General features: G+C 37.2%; 1 protein-coding gene across 6 annotated transcripts in view; it reads left to right on the top strand.

Annotated features, from left to right (window-relative positions):
• Window positions 1-18541, top strand: part of SOX5 (SRY-box transcription factor 5) — a 1155320-nt gene that overhangs the window by 1051201 nt on the left and 85578 nt on the right. For 5 of the 6 annotated variants that reach the window (XM_055394458.2, XM_055394455.2, XM_055394456.2 and 2 more), the window contains exon 14: window positions 18156-18302. In XM_055394458.2, the coding sequence (XP_055250433.1) occupies window positions 18156-18302 (147 nt within the window). The remainder of the gene's footprint in view (window positions 1-18155; window positions 18303-18541) is intronic. The other variant, XM_055394462.2, reaches the window with a different exon arrangement.

Consider the following 18541-nt stretch of genomic DNA (forward strand, 5'->3'; position numbering starts at 1 on the left):
ATTACTAGATTTGGCTGATTTAGAATCAGGTGTTTTTCTCTCTTGCTTTTATTTATATTTGTTTCCCAAAGCCTAGGGTATTTTTAGTAAGTATTTTTTAGATGAATGTAATATTTCCAACCTACTTTTACTTTAAAATAATACTCCTTCCCTGATTTAAAACTGTTCTCTTCAGTTAAATTAATTTACAGGATGAACCAATGCATGTGAACAAATTAAGAAAAAAATTATTTTTAAAAAAATGAAGCTTAATATGGTACTGAAATACAGTGTTTGGTTTTTTTTTCCCTCTATTGTCCACTTAATCATATCCTTTTTCATTGTGGTAAAATATGTAGAACAATAAAATTTATCATTTTACTTTTTTTAAGTATGCAATTTAGTAACTTTAAATTCCTTCCCAATCTGTGTAACCATCACCATTATTTCTTTCCAAAAATTTTTAAGTACCCCAAATGGAAACTATAACTCCTTATTTCTCATTTTCCCCCTCCCCTCAGCCCCCAGTAACTTCTTTTCCACCTTCTGTCTCTATGAATTTGCCTACTCTATGTACCTCATATAACTGAATCTTACAATATAGGTCCTTTAGTGTCTAGTTGATTTCATTTAGCACACTGTTTTCAAGGTTCATCAACGTTGTAACTTGTATCTCTCAATTATTACTTTCAAGAATTACCTCATTTCTTTCAAAACAGTATTTTTAAATGTTAGGAATCAGGAATATATAAATTATCAATTGTAATAATCATAAGTAATATATAGTGTAATATGGAGAAATAATAGACAACTTCTGGACAGATGTAACAGAAGATTGAAGTCTTATAATTCTTCTTAGGGAAAAACATTATTTTTTTTTAATAAAAACTAGGATCTCTGTTTATTGATATGTTCTAAGGGTCTGAAATAGTGTTTGGTGCATAATAGGTGCCCTATAAATAAATATTGAAAGAATCAATCAATGTAAGGCAGAAAAGTAGAAGTTATAATTGATTATTCCTCTGAACTACTTCAATGACATATGAGAAATATGTCCTGCACAATTAAAAAGGAGGCCATTTGTGATCAGAGGAGATAATGAAAGTCAAAACGCACTCTAAATGCAAAGTTTATTTTTGTTATTTTAATTGATTTAAGAGTAATATGTGTTTTGGGTACTGCAAATATTAATAGCTAGTTTTAAATATATAGCTTTTATATTTTTAAATGGTCTAGGAAAATCAAGGCTAGTGACTAAGAATCAAAGCAAAATACAAAGCTTTAAAAATAAGATTAAATTCTTAGTATAAATTATACAGGATTTCCCCAGTGGCTCAGTGGTAAAGAACCCACCTGCCAATTCAGGAGACATGGGTTTGATCCCAGGTTGAAAAGATCCCCTGGAGAAGGAAATGGCAACCCACTCGAGTATTCTTGCCTGGGAAATCCCATGGCCAGAGGAACCTGGCAGGCTACCATCCTTGGGGTCCTAAGAGTTGGACATGACTTAGTGATTAAACAACAATAACAACATAAATTATATAGGAAAGAGCAAGTATTTAATAAGGATGAGACTCAAAATGTTGAAAATTTTATATCCAAATTTATTCTATAATTTATTTTGAATCAATTTTAAATCATGTAAAAAAGTAATTAAGTAAATGTCATTTTAGTTAAAAGTGGGGTATGGGTGAATCAAAACCTTTCAGTCAATTCTTCATATTGTACACAGACTAACCTCCTGGAAATGCAAATCTAGTTACATCATTCCTCTTCCTAAACTGTTCCAAATTCCCACCTACCTTTCCAAACACCTCTCCCCTTACACTGGATTTTCACTGACCTTCCGTGTACTTGTCTTTTTCTCTCCTACCACAAGGTTCTTTGGCCAGTACTTTTTCCTGTTCCCTGTATGTAGTCACACCATAGCATCCTTCTGACCTCTAAGGAATCATATTTAAAGGGAAGACTTTCTTGGTCTGTCTGATCATATTATAGCTGTTTCTTAAATGTTCTCCTCTTTCCCTCTCTCTTAAATTCATTCTCCCCTATGAATTGAGTAGAAAACCAAACTGAAGCAATGTTAATATTCACTGGCCAGGTGGAAGGAAGAGGATGAAAATGCTAGGGAAAATGAATGTCCTCCGGGACTTCTCACTCCCTTCCCACCCTACATCTGTACCAATGTAGTTACCGGCAGAAGAGCCCCATCTCTGTCAGAAGTACTATTAGAATTGCCCTCCCTGGGCTTGTTCATCTCTTTACTCCAAAGCCTCAGAGCCAACTACTGTGTTTAAATGACCAGAAAAGAGCCTCATAAGGCACAGAGGTTAAGCATTATAGGTGCTAATAAAAAACTTGGATTTTAACCTCAGCTTACCTATGTGACTTTGGACAAACAACTTTTACTTTCTGTGTACTTTAGTATCCTCCTCTACAAAACACTAATGTATTTCCTAAGGCTGTTGAGAAAGTTCAGAGAGACGTGGCCTGGGCCTGGCACACTGTAAGCTTCCTATAAACTCTAGCTACTATGATTATTTTTGCTGCTGCTATTATCATTCTGTATGTAGATTTCTTTTGAAGTTTAAGCTAATTCATCTTAATGTAGGTACTCAACCAACACTAATAATAATATGGAATGTTTTCTTAATGTTAAAGGTTTATAATGAAGTAAATGAGGGAAAATATAAGGGGGAAATCCATAGGAAGAAGTCTTTTCAAATTTAACCCATGATATGTGTTGTCTATTAGTACTAGCAGTGATTTACACATATACATGCACTCCAGTAAGACTTGGTGGCCTTCCCAAGCAGCATTACTGGTAAAGACCCTGCCTGGACATGAAATGGATTTGATCCCTGCGTCAGCAAGATCCCCTCAAGGAGGGCATGACAACCCACTCCAAGTATCCTTGTCCGGAGAATCCCTTGGACAGAAGAGCCTGGCTGGCTACAGTCCATGGGATGGCAAAGAGTCAGACCACAACTAAAGCGACTTTGAATGCACAAAGGTGGACGACAAAAAAAATCTTTAGTGGTCGTGTGCTTTCTTCAGGGATAGTAGAGTTCTATCACTAGAGATTAAAGAAGTTTCTTACTCTTGAAGACTTTAACTCCTGGACTTGAAAACTGTCTTTGACTGAGAGCTTAGGAAAAATCCTTGTTACCTGTGGCCAACAGGGAGGGATACAAGTTTATCATGTGAAGTTTCGTGTAGTAACATTGCTACACACATGGTAAGCTTATATGATACGCAGTAGAAGAGAGAATTTTAAGGAATATTGACATCACTAGTTATTTATCTTGGACAATTGAGGAGCTTTCATTTCCCCGTTGAACATACAGAATTGTTAAGGTGATCTCTGAAATAGCATGAAGACTTCTAGCAGATGGGTGGTACATCATAGTCACTGAGAAAATCATAGATCTTGCACTTCCTCTCCCAAATGTGCAAACTATTTTCAAGCATCCAGCAAGTATACATTCTGGAAGTGAGTCTGTTTAATATAGAAGATTTTATATATATATATATATACACACACACATATATATATATATATAGTCTAATTTGATATGAACTAGCACTCATTTTCTTTTTGTATTGAGTCAAAATACTCTTTAATGTTTTGAATGCTATTATACACCTCCCTCAATCTATGGGGATAACGCAAACAGTAGTTTCACAGTGATGAGCTTACAAAGATAAGTGTCTGCTTTAAAAAAATCTTTCCGATAATACTCAGCTTTTCTGTATTTAATGATGAATTCTTGGAAACAAAAGATTTTTTCCCCTGAGAAACATTTCTTATTGTTACTTTGAAAGGAATTTCAACAGTGTTTTATTCCCATAACGTAAACTAATTAAACATATGAGTATAGTCACTGATACAGAAAAGATTTGAAGAGCTATCCAGCCAGTGTTGTCCTTACCTTGCCAAATGGAGATGTATTTACTGGTTGGTGACCTCAGGAATAGATACCAAGTGTTCATCTTCCCACAGTAATGAATGGCAAGTCTGGAGCGGCATAAAAAGGGTCAATCGAATAGGTTATACATCATATGGGGAGGCAGATGTTGGAACATATTGTAATGGATTACTGTGCAGTACATGAAGATGGCTTGTGGAGTAGGAAAAAAACAAGAAAGGAGTGAGAGAGAAAGAGATAAACTATCAATTGGTGTTTTCTTGCCTGACTCTTGCATATATATTTGGTTCTTTAAGGAACTTCTTCAATTATAAAAGTCAAAATACTTTTCGACTATTCAAGACTTATTGGTGTGTAATAAAAGGAAGAAAGCCTTTTGAAATCCATTTCATTTGAAGTGTTTCTTATTTATATGCTTCAGTATCTGCAGTGTGACAGAAACAGCATGAGAGCATCCTACCTGTGAAAAAGGTCTTAAGATTTAAGGAAGTTCAAATGTATTCTTTAATTTTTAGCAGGATGCCATCTTCACACCCTCTCAACATCCCTCTTTGATAGCTACATATTCTTTCCATGTATCACACTGAGTAAAGCCAAATTTGGGATAAAATAGCAAAGATCATCTATGTATTATTAATATTTGGTGATAACAGCATTACATAAATAATATAGCTTTTGTTCATGTATTCACTGTAGTTTTTTTTTAATAGAAAAATCACACTACAGCCAGACATAATACTTTACTTTTCTATTCTAATTTTTCAAAGACATATCACCCAGGAGTAGTATATTTCAGGAGATGTGGGTCATGATAGCAGTAGTTTCTGTCTTGGAGCCCCTGCCAGCCCACCCCATATTTCCTCAGGCATGTTTTCCTAGTAGCTCACCTGTTTTCTGTGAAGGCAAAACATTCTTTTCCTGAGGTGGATAACAATTATTTTCCCCTGGTGGCTTGTCTTCTTCCTGTAATTCTGAACTCACCTTCGCATGTCAACTGACCACCCAGCCTTTTGAAGACTATATCCACTCAAGTTATTTCCTTGCTTAATGTGCTAATGAAACTCTGATATTTCAACAGCTTCAAATCATTTATTTTTTAAAAATTATTCACCATTGATATGCTGTTAGTTGAGGATGAGATGGTTGGATGGCATCACCAACTCAACAGACATGAGTTTGAGTAAGCTCCAGGAGTTGGTGATAAACAGGGAAGCCTGGCATGCTGCAGTCCATGGGGTCACAAAGAATCGGACACGACTGAGTGACGGAACTGAACTGAACGGATCCTTCATTTCTACAAATCTGTGCTAAGGCTGAATTTACTTTTTCTTTCAGTTTGATACATTTCTTTCTTTTCTTCAAGTTTCGTGAGGAACTGTGTCCAAATCCTGGATCTTCCACATTCTGTAAACTTATTTAAACTTGCTTCTAGAAGTGACTGTGATAGACGCAGACTATCACTCCCATTGCCCGCTTGAGAGTAACTCCTCAGCTGGAACACTAGACTGGAGGTGAAGTGAATATTCCTCCCGAATTCTTCCAGGTGCCTTTCTTTCAGTCCCTTTCTCCCAGGGTCTGTGGTGGATCTGGTGAAGTGGCAGGAGTAATGCCTCACTCCCCAGCTCCCACCACACTTACATGGGTTAACCACCAAGAAAGTTGTGAGTCGGCAACTCTAAACATCTCCTCACTACCCCAAGATTTTCACCCTCACACAGACTTGACAAAGAGTCTCAGTCTTTAGAGCTGGCTGTCAACCCTAAGTATATAGTCGTCATTTTCTTCCAGCAGTCACCTTGTGCATGCCAAGTCACTTCAGTTGAGTCTGACTCTTTGCAACCCCATGGGCTGTAGCCGGCCAGGCTCCTCTGTTCATGGGATTCTCCAGGCAAGAATACCGGAGTGGGTTGCCAGGCCCTCCTCCAGGGGATCTTCCAGACACCAGGATCTTGCATTGCAGGCAGTTTCTTTACCACTAGCACCACCTGAGAAGTCTTAGTGGTTAATAGCAGTTATCAACTTTCAGAACTCACTTTGGCATGCTAGTATTCCTTGATGGGTACAAAGAGTGCATGGTCTTTTAAAATCTTTATTGCACTTCTCTACTATAATTTTTGAAAATTAAAAAATTATTATTGTGTAAGTATATAAATAGAAAAATCATATGAGAGGAAAATATGTTTAATTGTATTACTTTTTGCTGTCATCATATTGTTTATCATTATGGACCTTTTGATAATAGCTATACACTGCTATTAAACTGGACATTCTCAGTCTGATAGGTTTTATTCTTTGCAGTTGAATTCAAATTTCAAGAACCCTTACAACTGAATGATAAAAAAACCCAACTTTTTAAAAGAGCAAATGATCTGAATAAACATTTTACAAAAAAGCCATAGAAATGACTAATAATGGGCCTTCCTTGGTGGTCCAGCAGCTAAGATTCTGTGCTTTCAATGCAGGAGAATCCGATTCAATCCGTGGTAGGGGAAGTATGATCCCTCATGCCATGAGGGGCTGCCAAAAAATAAACTAAAAGTAAATTTTAAAGGAAGATTTTTTTAAAAAATCACTAGTAAATACATGAAAAAGATGTTCAATATCAGTCACTGGGGAAATGCAAATTAAAACCACAATAAGGTACCACTTCACTTCCACTAGAATAGTTGTGATCAAAAGATAGACAGTACCAAATATTGATGATAACACAGTGCTAGTTAGAATACAGAAAGGTTCAGCCACTTTAGAAAGTTTGGCAGTTTCTTGACAAAGTAAACATTAACTTACCGTCTCTATATCCTTGTGCTCAGTTGTGTCTGATGCTTTGTGACCCCATGGACTGTGGCCTGCCAGGCTTCTCTGTCCATGAGATTTCCCAGCAAGAATACTGGAGTGGGTTGCCACTTCCTACTCCAGAGGATCTTCCCAACCCAGGGATTGAACCCTCATCTCTTGCCTCTCCTGCAAAGATAGATTCTTTACCACTTGGGCTACCTGGGAAGTCCTTTAGATTCATGGCAAGACTATTCTTGATAACCTAAAATTGTAAACAAACAAAATGTCCATCAACTGGATAAGCAGATAAACAAATAAGGTATATCAATGCAAATGAGTGTCATTCAGCAGTACAATGGAACAGAATACTCACACATGCTACAACACAAAGGAACCTCAAAAACATGCTAAGTGGAAGAAGACAGATCTTTTTTTCTTCAGTCTCCTCCATTTCTACCCCACGACTTTACATGTTATGTTCACTTACCTGGGATATCTCTCCATTCTAACTTTCTGTTGCAACTTCCTTAAAGACTCCTGTTCAGTAGGACTGTAGCTGGGTGCCACCTTATAGCACTTTAAAAGACAATCACAGCCAAGAAATCTGTCCCATCTAGAACAAAGACGCATATTTTCTCTTGAGTGGAGCTGGGAGCTAGAATAGTGGGAGTGCAAGCTGTGGGCCCAGTCTTTAAACAACAAGGAATCTAAATTCACATCTGCCCTCCAGATCATATTTGTTCGTGCAGGGGAAAATATGCATAACATAGAATTTTGCCATCTTAGCCATTTTTAAATGTATGTTTCATTGGCATGAAGTACATTCACATTGTGCAGCCAAACTGACCATCCATCTCCAGAATTTTCTCATTTTCCCAAATTGAAATTCTGTAGCTATTAAGCAGTTCTATCCCCTCTCCAAGTGGGCCTTAGAAAGCATCACTACGAACAAAGCTAGTGGAGGTGATGGAATTCCAGTTGAACTATTTCAAATCTTGAAAGATGATGCTGTGAAAGTGCTGCACTCAATATGCCAGCAAATTTGGAAAACTCAGCAGTGGCCAGAGGACTGGAAAAGGTCAGTCTTCATTCCAATCCCAAAGAAAGGCAATGCCAAAGAATGTTCAAACTACCGCACAATTGCACTCAGCTCACACGCTAGTAAAGTCATGTTCAAAATTCTCCAAGCCAGGCTTCAGCAATATGTGAACCGTGAACTTCCAGATGTTCAAGCAGGTTTTAGAAAAGGCAGAGGCACCAGAGATCAAATTGCCAACATCCGCTGGATCATGGAGAAAGCAAGAGAGTTCCAGAAAAACACCTATTTCTGCTTCATTGACTATGCCAAAGAATTGACTGTGTGGATCACAATAAACTGTGGAAAATTCTGGAAGACATGGGAATCCCAGACCACCTGACCAGCCTCTTGAGAAACCTGTATGCAAGTCAGGAAGCAACAGTCAGAACTGTACATGGAACAACAGACTGGTTCCAAATAGGAAAAGGAGTATGTCAATGCTGTGTATTGTCACCTTGTTTATTTAGCTTCTATGCAGAGTACATCATGAGGAACGCTGGGATGGAAGAAGCACAAGCTCGAATCAAGATTGCTGGGAGAAATATCCATAACCTCAGATATGCAGATGACACCACCCTTATGGCAGAAAGTGAAGAAGAACTAAAGAGCCTCTTGATGAAAGTGAAAGAGGAGAGTGAAAAGGTTGGCTGGAAGCTCAACATTCAGAAAACGAAGATCATGGCATCTGGTCCCATCACTTCATGGGAAATAGATGGGGAAACAGTGGAAACAGTGTCAGACCTTATTTTTGGGGGCTCCAAAATCACTGCATATGCTGATTGCAGCCAGGAAATTAAAAGACGCTTACTCCTTGGAAGGAAAGTTATGACAGCCTAGATAGCATATTAAAAAGCAGAGATATTACTTTGCCAACTAAGGTCTGTCTAGTCAAGGCAATGGTTTTTCCCGTGATCATGTATGGATGTGAGAGTTGGACTGTGAAGAAAACTGATCGCCAAAGAATTGATGCTTTTGAACTGTGGTGCTGGAGAAGACTCTTGAGAGTCCCTTGGACTGCAAGGAGATCCAACCAGTCCATTCTAAAGGAGATCAATCCTGGGTGTTCATTGGAAGGACTGATGCTAAAGCTGAAACTCCAATACTTTGGCCACCTCATGCGACGAGTTGACTCACTGGAAAAGACTCTGATGCTGGGAAAGGTTGGGTGCGGGAGCAGAAGGGGACGACCGAGGATGAGATGGCTGGATGGCATCACTGACTCGATGGACATGAGTTTGAGTGAACTCCGGGAGTTGGTTTTGTACAGGGAGGCCTGATGTGCTTGATTCATGGGGTCACAGAGAGTCGGACATGACTGAGCGACTGAACTGAACTGAACTGATCCCCTCTCCACCCTCAGCACCTGTGAACCACCGGTCTTTATGTCTCTATGAAACCGACTACTCTAGCTACCTCATATAAAAGGAATCATACAATATTTGGCCTTTTATCATTGGCTTATTTCACTTTGCATAGTGTCTTCAAGGTTCATTCATGTTATAATGTTTGTCAGAATTTCCATACTTTTGAAGGCTGAATGACATTTCATTCTATGCACATTACATTCTTTGCTTATCCAGTCCTCCCTTGATGGGCACTTGGATCTCTTCCACCTGTTGGCTAATTGTGACCAAAGCTGCTGTGAGCGTGGATATAAAAATGTCTTTTTCAGGCCCTACTTTCAGTTACCTTGAAATATATATCCAGAAGAGACTTGTTTTTAGATCCTACAGTAATTGTTTCATTCTGAATAATTACCATAGTGTTTTCCAAAAGCAGCTACACCATTTCATATTCCCAGCAGAAAGGCTCAAGGATTCCAGTTTCTCCACGTCCTCACCAATTCTTGTTATTTCTTTTTTTTTTTTTTAATGATAACTGTCCTAATGGGTTGTGAAGTGATATCTCATTCTGGTATTCATTTGTACCCAGCTATTTTGAAGGTATGTTTGTCCAGAAGAGAGAATGAACCATATTTTATTAAACACTTCATTAACTTGATTTGTAAATTGTAAATTTTTATATACATGGCATGTATTTTCTATTTGCACTTTTGCCCTGAAATCCAGCAAATTTTAGGTCTATCATATTTTTCATGTAATGTGCTTGAAAAACATAAAAAAAGAGCCTATGGTATTAAAGCAAGAAGTCCATGTTTAAACTCAAGTTGCTTTGATAATTTTCTGTGAAGTAACATTATGAAAAATAATGTACAAAGCAAATTTATTCACATTGTAACATGCTGATATGTTTTGAAAGATTTTCTTCAGTACATTAGTTTCTCTTTAAACTCCACATTTAAGTTACATTAAGAAGCTGAAATTAAGCCATAAAGATAACACTTATGGAGGCTTGAAATTGCTTTCTGAATATTTTCCTCACAAATGTTAACTCTATGTCCCTTCCCTTAAAAAAACAAACATGATTTTCAGACATATATCTAAACATGAATCTCTCAGGTTAGATTTAAGATTTAGGAATATCAATTTTTAAAATCATAATAAACTACAACACATACATTTTAAAATTTCTGATCAAAATAGTTAACACATTATATATGTATTAACTTTTATTACCAGATTTAAGTCACTGCACTTAAAAAAAAAAACCATGTGCCATTTCTGTACATGTTTGAGCTTCAAAATTCTCTTAATAAGGCAGTTTTTAGCTCTGTGATGTTCTTTTTGAAGATTTAGGGCTATATGTGTTTGTTTATGTGCAAGTTTAGAAGTTACTACTTCTAATTTCTGAGTGAGATCTTTCTCAGTCACTAAGTATGATAGAGGACTGCAACTTTCAGCCTTGTTCCTGTTTAAGTTCTTGTGATAGATTAAAACAACCTCATTGGTCTCATTTAATTAAATACTAAAAATATATAAAAATCATTCATAGATATAGTATGCCTCTTTTTCTCTTTTATGTATCATTGTTTGATATGAAATTTCATTTGGAGAAAAAGATTCTACTTCTAAAATAATATTAAACAGTTAATTTAGCAGAAACAGTACTAAGTGGTTGTGCAGTGTATTAGCACTCTTCACTCAAATCATGGAATCAGTTTTTTTTCCCTTTTTATTTTCACAGCTGTTACTTAAACTGTCATTTAAATTACCACTACTAAATTTTGACAACCTCTATAACTCTTGTCTTCTATTTATTCTATTTTAAACCATCAAATTGATTGCTCTCAAGCTTTCAGTGGCTTTCTCTTGCCTACATATTAAGTTTAAACTATTTTGCTTATATTTCCGGATTTTCTGTAAGTTGAATTTAGCCTAAACCCAGAACTGTTTTGTTCTTCCCAAGGTTTGCACTCAAGTAGGTCATTGTCCTGTCTGCCACCCCTGTGGGCTCCCTTGCTATCCTCGTCATGCTGTCTATTCCCTTTGTGACAGCCTACTCATTTCTGCTCCTGAACCTGGCTTTAAATGGTGCGCAATCCCACCTCTCTTTTTATGCTCAGCTTAGCTACACTTCTATAATGAAAACATATCAGAATGCACTGAGTCATTTCCTTTTTTTTTTTTATTGGCATGCCTTTAACAGTGGCACACAGTTGCAGTATAATTATAGTCTCAATATTTTATGTTTACCAGTGTTGACCTAGGGAAGAAACTGTTTATACGTTTCCTGTATCCTCCACTGTACGTAACACAGTCCAGAGTATGTAGTAGGTTAGCATGTAGAGTATGTAGTAGGAGGTTAGCATGTAAATGTTACCTAGTTTCTTACTTGGTATAATTGCCTGCATGCTCAGTCACTTCAGTTCAGTTCAGTCGCTCAGTCGTGTCCAATTCTTTGCGACCCCAGGAACTGCAGCCAGCCAAACTCCGCTACCATGGAATTTTCCAGGCAAGAGTACTGGAGCAGAGTTGCCATTTCCTTGTCCAGAGGATCTTACTGACCCAGAGATCAAACCTACATCTCCTGCACTGGCAGGTGGATTCCATACCACTGAGCCACTGGGAAGCCCACTTGGTATAATCAATCCATGAATAATTACGACTTGTTGCTTATTGATCAAGTATTTTTTAACCATGTGTTTTCCTGAGTGTTCTGTACACATTTTGTGATGTATTTCTCACAGTAACCATGTCAGGTTAGTTTTATTTATCCCTGAATTTGCAGATTAAGAAATTGTGGTTCAGAGTGGTCACCCAAGATCACTAGTTTAGACTTGGGATTAGAATTGTGGTGGTTCAGGCGCTAAACAATCTGCCTGCAATGCAGGAGACCTGGATTCCATCCCTGAATCCGGAAGATCCCTCGGAGAAGGAAATGCAACCCACTCCAGTATTCTTGACTGGAGAGTCCCATGGACAGAGGAGCCTGGCGGGCTACAGTCTGTGAGGTTGCAGAGTCAGACAAAACTAAGCGACTAACACTTGCCTTCCTTTTAACTCCCTCCAAAAGTAGAAATCGCCCTTGAAGCAGCTTAAAATGCTCAAGATGTAATTTTAAGAAAGAATTTGAGGCAAAAGTAAGAGTTCCTTTTATGTATTGGTAGATATAGATAAACATACTTATGAGCACATGAACACCTAAGTAACAAGTGAATAGATTCCAACCTAATTGTACATCATTGTCTCCATTAGAAAAGAAAATCGTTGTCTGAAGTAGGTGTAGGGATAGGGGAAGGGAAAGGGAATAAGAATGCAATATTTTAAGTCATATAAAAAATAGAAAATCTAATGCTCTGTGGGATCAGGAAGTTTTAGAGATCAAACCAAATCCTTAAAATATTTGTTTCCAGATAAGGGTCAAGTTATTCTTCAAGGTATAAAAGTGTTTTTCTGTCAATCTGGTTAACCTATTGACCTGAGTGTTCTCTTTAAGCTTCAGCTTTTTATGCTTGGAACCTCTCAACTTCCTTCTGATGTTAAGAACAACTTAATTGTTTTTCATAAAAGTATACTTATTATAATACTCCTTATATTTAACACCAGGTTTTGTCTGCTATCCTTTAAAGAGGAACGTGAGCCAGTTTTTTTTAAACATTTTTATTTATATATAATTATGTGCATGTGTGCTTAATCACTTCAGCTGAGTTGAGTTCAGTCGCTCAGTCGTGTCCAATCATTGCAACCCCATGAATCACAGCACTCCAGGCCTCCCTGTCCATCACCAACTCCCGGAGTTCACTCAAACTCATGTCCATCGAGTTGGTGATGCCATCCAGCCATCTCATTCTCTGTCATCCCCTTCTCCTCCTGCCCCCAATCCCTCCCAGCATCAGAGTCTTTTCTAGTGAGTCAACTCTTTTCATGAGGTGGCCAAAGTATTGGAGTTTCAGCTTTAACATCAGTCCTTCCAGTGAACACCCAGGACTGATCTCCTTTCGAATGGACTGGTTGGATCTCCTTGCAGTCCAAGGGACTCTCAAGAGTCTTCTCCAGCACCACAGTTCAAAAGCATCAATTCTTTGGCGATCAGTTTTCTTCACAGTCCAACTCTCACATCCATACATGACCACTGGAAAAACCATAGCCTTGACTAGACTGACCTTGGTTGGCAAAATAATGTCTCTGCTTTTTAATATGCTGTCTAGTTCAGTCATAACTTTCCTTCCAAGGAGTAAGCATCTTTTAATTTCACAGCTGCAATCACCATCTGCAGTGATTTTGGAGCCCAAAAAAATAAAGTCTGACACTGTTTCCACTGTTTCTCCATCTATTTCCCATGAAGTGATGGGACCAGATATCATGATCTTAGTTTTCTGAATGTTGAGCTTCAAGCCAACTTTTTCACTCTCCTCTTTCACTTTCATCAAGAGGCTTTTTAATTCCTCTTCACTTTCTGTCATAAGGGTGGTGTCATCTGCATATCTGAGGTTATTGATATTTCTCCTGGCAATCTTGATTCCAGCTTGTGCTTCTTCCAGCACAGCGTTCCTCATGATGTACTCAGGCTTGTCCAATTCTTCAGTGACTCCATGGACTATAGCCTGCCAGGCTCCTCTGTTCATGAAATTCTGCAGGCAAGAATACTGGAGTAGGTTGCCATTTTCTTCTCCAGGGGATATTCCCCACCCAGGGATTGAACCCTTGTCTCTTGTGGCTTCTTCACTGACAAGTGGAATCTTTACCACTGAACCCCCAGGGAAGCCCACATATATAATTTTATATGTATGTATTCATAGTATGTAAATGAGATCTGTGGTTAAAGAGATGCTTGTTACTTCAGGTGGCTTTCAAGTGCCTGTATATTTCATGCCCCTCCCCTCTCAACAAGATGAGCCAATGATTCTGAGATTATATACCTCCTCACCCCAGGTGGTGCTAGTGGTAAAGAATCTGCCTGCCAATGTAGGAAATGCAAGAGACATGAGCTCAGTCCCTAGGTTGGGACTATCCCCTAGAGTAGAAAATAACAACCCACTACAATATTCTTTCCTGAAACATCCCATGGACACAGAAGCCTGGCAGTCCATGGGGTCGCAGAGTCAGACACAACTGAGTGCACACACACAACGCAATGGTACAGATGCCTATCATTATGCTCAAGTCTGCTTGAATAAATGATATAAAATACTAATCATCTCTTGACTTTCTTGTTTTATTATCAGTCAACACACCCATCTTAATGGATAAACAAATAAATGTAAGTTTTTGAAAAGTTGAATTAAAATTAGTCTCAGCAGCATTTATTTTTTAAGTTGCCTACCCTTGATATATAACCAGGTATGAAAACCACTGTCAGTCTCTTTAAATCTACTGAAAAGTTATTTTAACTTGTGAATGGCCAAATTAGGTCCCAGCGGTATTAAAACTTCTGGTTTATTTATTTGTGCAAGCCCAATGTATATCAGATCCTGTAAGACTTGAGGCCTCTTATATTTCTGTAATATATCATAAATTCAAGGAGCACATATATTTGACACAAATTAAAATATGTTGGAAGTGGATATTTCCTATTTCCAAACCTTGTCAAACTAAGAAAATTAGATGTTTGTGGTGGGAAGTGTAATGATCTGGGAATAGTGGAAAGTTAATCGCAATTGAGGAAATGTAATTCTGTATATCTGCCCCTTGTGTAGCGAAAACCAGCTATTAGAAAGGAGAGAAATAAGCATTGCTCCTTAATGTTAACCATACTGAATGTTAACCATCACTTAATGTTAACCTTACTGAGGAGTAAGCTTATGATTTTTTCATCATTAATTATTTTAAATCTCTATATTTTGTAAAATGGCCAGTTTCCAGTATACTATTCTGATAAAAAAGATGTGTTTAATTGGGCTCATGTATTTTAAAAATTTATCTTCTTTTCTACTCATGAATTTTAAAGACAGTTTAACTCAGATAAACCTTAATTAATAAATAAAATCAAAATACTACCTTTATTTGAATGAGGGAAGAACATATAAGATTTTTTTTTATTCCCAAGCATATACCATCTCCAAACTCAACTCATTCAAGTGTTTCAGTCATATTTATACTTGTATTTTTAATAATATTTCTAATACTTCCTGGAAGTTTTGAATCTTTCTATAGTTATTAAACATTTAATCACCATTTATAAGTGATTAATCATCTATTTAATTAAATAATACATAGTCATTATTCTTTAAATACTCTGCAATAATTTTATAATGATCAAATTTAAATTTTGAGTAACTAATAATTAGTTCACAATTTTCTTTTTAGCTCCAGAGGTTGAAATATCCCATGTCATTTTTGTAATTACTAAACTATCTTATATTTTTGTATATACTAAACCAGTAATATGTGTTGTTAACTTCTAGAAGTAATTGCTACTATAATTGTAAAGATAAGGATACCATTTACAATACAATGTGAAATTTGCAATATGTATTATAGTTCGCCAGTCAGTCTTAAAATACAGATATTTTAAATTTCAGTACACTGGGAAAATTTTAATTAGCAAAATGATATCCTGGGATATTGGTTGTTTTCTTAATAGCTTCAAAACCAGTTCAGGATGATGACAGAAAAAATTACTTTCTGAATTGTAGAACTTAATACATAGGTTTTTAACATAAGTGTGGGAAATGAGTCATTTCTGATACTTTGAAAATGGTTAACTCCCAGTCATCATCAATTCAGTTTAGTCACTCAGTCGTGTCCGACTCTTTGCGACCCCATGGACTGCAGCACACCAGGCCTCCCTGCCCATCACCAGCTTCCAGAGTTTGCTCAAACTCATGCCCATTGAGTCAGTGATGCCATCCAACCATCTCATCCTCTGTCTTCCCCTTCTCCTCCTGCCTTCAATCTTTCTCAGCATCAGGGTCTTTTCAGATGAATCAGTCATCATATTTGATATCATATCCTTTTACTTCTGAGGTAATCTATTAAAAAGTGAAAGTTGTTCAGTCATGTCCAACTCTTTGCTGCCCCATGGACTATATAGGGTCCATGGAATTCTCTAGGCCAGAATACTGAAGTGGATAGCCTTTCCCTTCTCCAGGGGATCTTCCCAACCCAGGGATCAAACCCAGGTCTCCCGCATTGCAGGAAGATTCTTTGCCAGCTGAGCCACAAGAGAAGCCCAAGAATATTGGAGTGGGGAGCCTATCCCTTCTCCAACGGATCTTCCCAACCCAGGAATTGAACCAGGGCCTCCTTCATTGCAGGCGGATTCTTTACCAACTGAGCTTTCGGGGAAGTCCAGTCTATTAAAGCCTTATGAATTACATCTTATTGTTTTTTCTGATTGGAATAAGAAATAACATAATTCCAATTCATGCAAAATAATGTGGGGGAGGAACAATCATTATTGATAGTATTAATATACTTCTCTGTAATTTCTTTTGTTGGGAATGTATTTTGCATTAGTTTGTGTAAAAAATAAGTCATGATTTTTAAAATAATTTTAATGTCCTGTTTTTGTTTAGACCGAAGTCGCAGGAAACTATGAAAAAATATAAATGTATTTTCATGTAAATAAATACCAGTTCTCAGTTTTCATTATTTCATTTATAGAGGGACCCCACTTATCAGAGTCTCTGGTTTATCCTGAACAGTTTCAGTCCTTCATATTTCTTTCAGAGAAAAACCAAGATAATCCAGAGAACTATTTGGCAGTACTCTTCCTTGAGAACTTTTTCTTTCGCATCAATCTTTTTATTACAGAAGTTCTAGCTTGCATAGTAAAAGCTATCCAAGAACTCTTAAGACAAATGAGAAATGAGAAATTGTGTTGTATTTTATACATATATAGACACACACACATGTGTGTGTGTGTACTTATTTATTGGAAGCTTCCCTGGTGGCTCAGACAGTAAAGAATCTGCCGGCAGTGCAGGAGACAGGAGACCAGTGCAGAAGATCTGGGTCAGGAGGATCCACTGGAGGAAGAAATACCAACCCACTGCAGTATTCTTGCCTGGAGAGTTCTATGGACAGAGGAGCCTGGTGGGCTACAGTCCATGGGGTCACAAAGAGTCAGACACAACTGAGTGACTAACACATACTTATTTATTAATACTTATATACGTATATATAGATAGTTGCTTCTTCAATCAGATTTTTTAGCTTTCACAAACTGCTACGTGGAGATGAAAGAGTGTTAATATAAATATTTGACGTGACTCCTGAATCGAAAGCAACCTACTTGTTTTAAGATACTACATGATACAGCTATAGTTCTCAAGTAAAATTTTCCCTTATTATTAAATTGATTTGTCAAAGAATTTTTGCGGGTTATTTAATAAGAAATATTATGTGATGGCTTAGGGTCAAAGAGTATGCATTTTAGACAGTATTCCTTTAAAACCTAATCCTCAAGATTATCTCGTTTGTCTATATTTATATATCAGGAAGTAAAGTGGCATTCTGGCAAGCATCTAGTTAATTTTAATCAATGGAGGTAGACGGACCAAATAATGTTCTTCAAATAGTCTCCTTCCATTCCCTTCCAGTGGCTTTTTTGTATTTCTGCACAACTAATAATCAGAAAAAAGTTGTGACAGTTGTCATTTTCAGCAAGTCAAAGAAGGGAAATATACAGGGTTTGAACCAATATGGAATAGTAAGAATATTACTTAGTGTATGAAGCTACATTCTTTTGTAACATACCGTGTAAAATTTAAAAGAGTGGGGAAAAAAGTTATTAACCAAATTAAATGATATACAGTACCTCCACTGATGTTGGTAAAGATTAAATATGGATAACTGTTATTTGCTTTGAGTCCCTGATATACTGAAACTAAAATTCCTTATGTGTGGTGTATGTCATTTCCCCCCTGAGAAGTAAGTCATGAAAGTTGAAGTGACAGTGTCTATCTTTAAATATTCCAAGGCACTAAAGAAAAATACTCATAGGAAAAATACCGCATCTTATTATAGGATTATAGGTACTTCCTGAGAGGTGCATTTATTTCATTGCTGATAGTCCTTTTATTTTTTTTTTTTTCTCTCTCTCTCCTGTAGCAGTTATATGCTGCCCAGCTAGCTGCAATGCAGGTGTCTCCAGGAGGAAAGCTCCCAGGTGTATCCCAAGGCAACCTTGGTGCTGCTGTATCTCCTACCAGCATTCACACAGACAAGAGCACAAACAGCCCACCACCCAAAAGCAAGGTACCCCTTTGAAGAAGCTACATGTTTTGGCATTTAGAGTTTGCTTTTTGTTCAATGATATGTATTGAATACTTATTATGTGCCAGTAACTGGGCTAAATGCTAGATCTTCAAGGAAACAATGGTTAGTAGAATCAGTAAGGATTGTGTCCCTGTAAATTTACTCACATAACATTTAGTCACTCATTTATTCAATGAACATGCATTGATAGCTGTAGTAGAAAATGTGAGTGATATAAG

This window comes from Moschus berezovskii, chromosome 6 (genome assembly GCF_049115385.1).
Source record: "Moschus berezovskii isolate FMDL1 chromosome 6, NW_MosBer_1.0, whole genome shotgun sequence".
Classification (NCBI taxonomy): Eukaryota; Metazoa; Chordata; class Mammalia; order Artiodactyla; family Moschidae; genus Moschus; species Moschus berezovskii.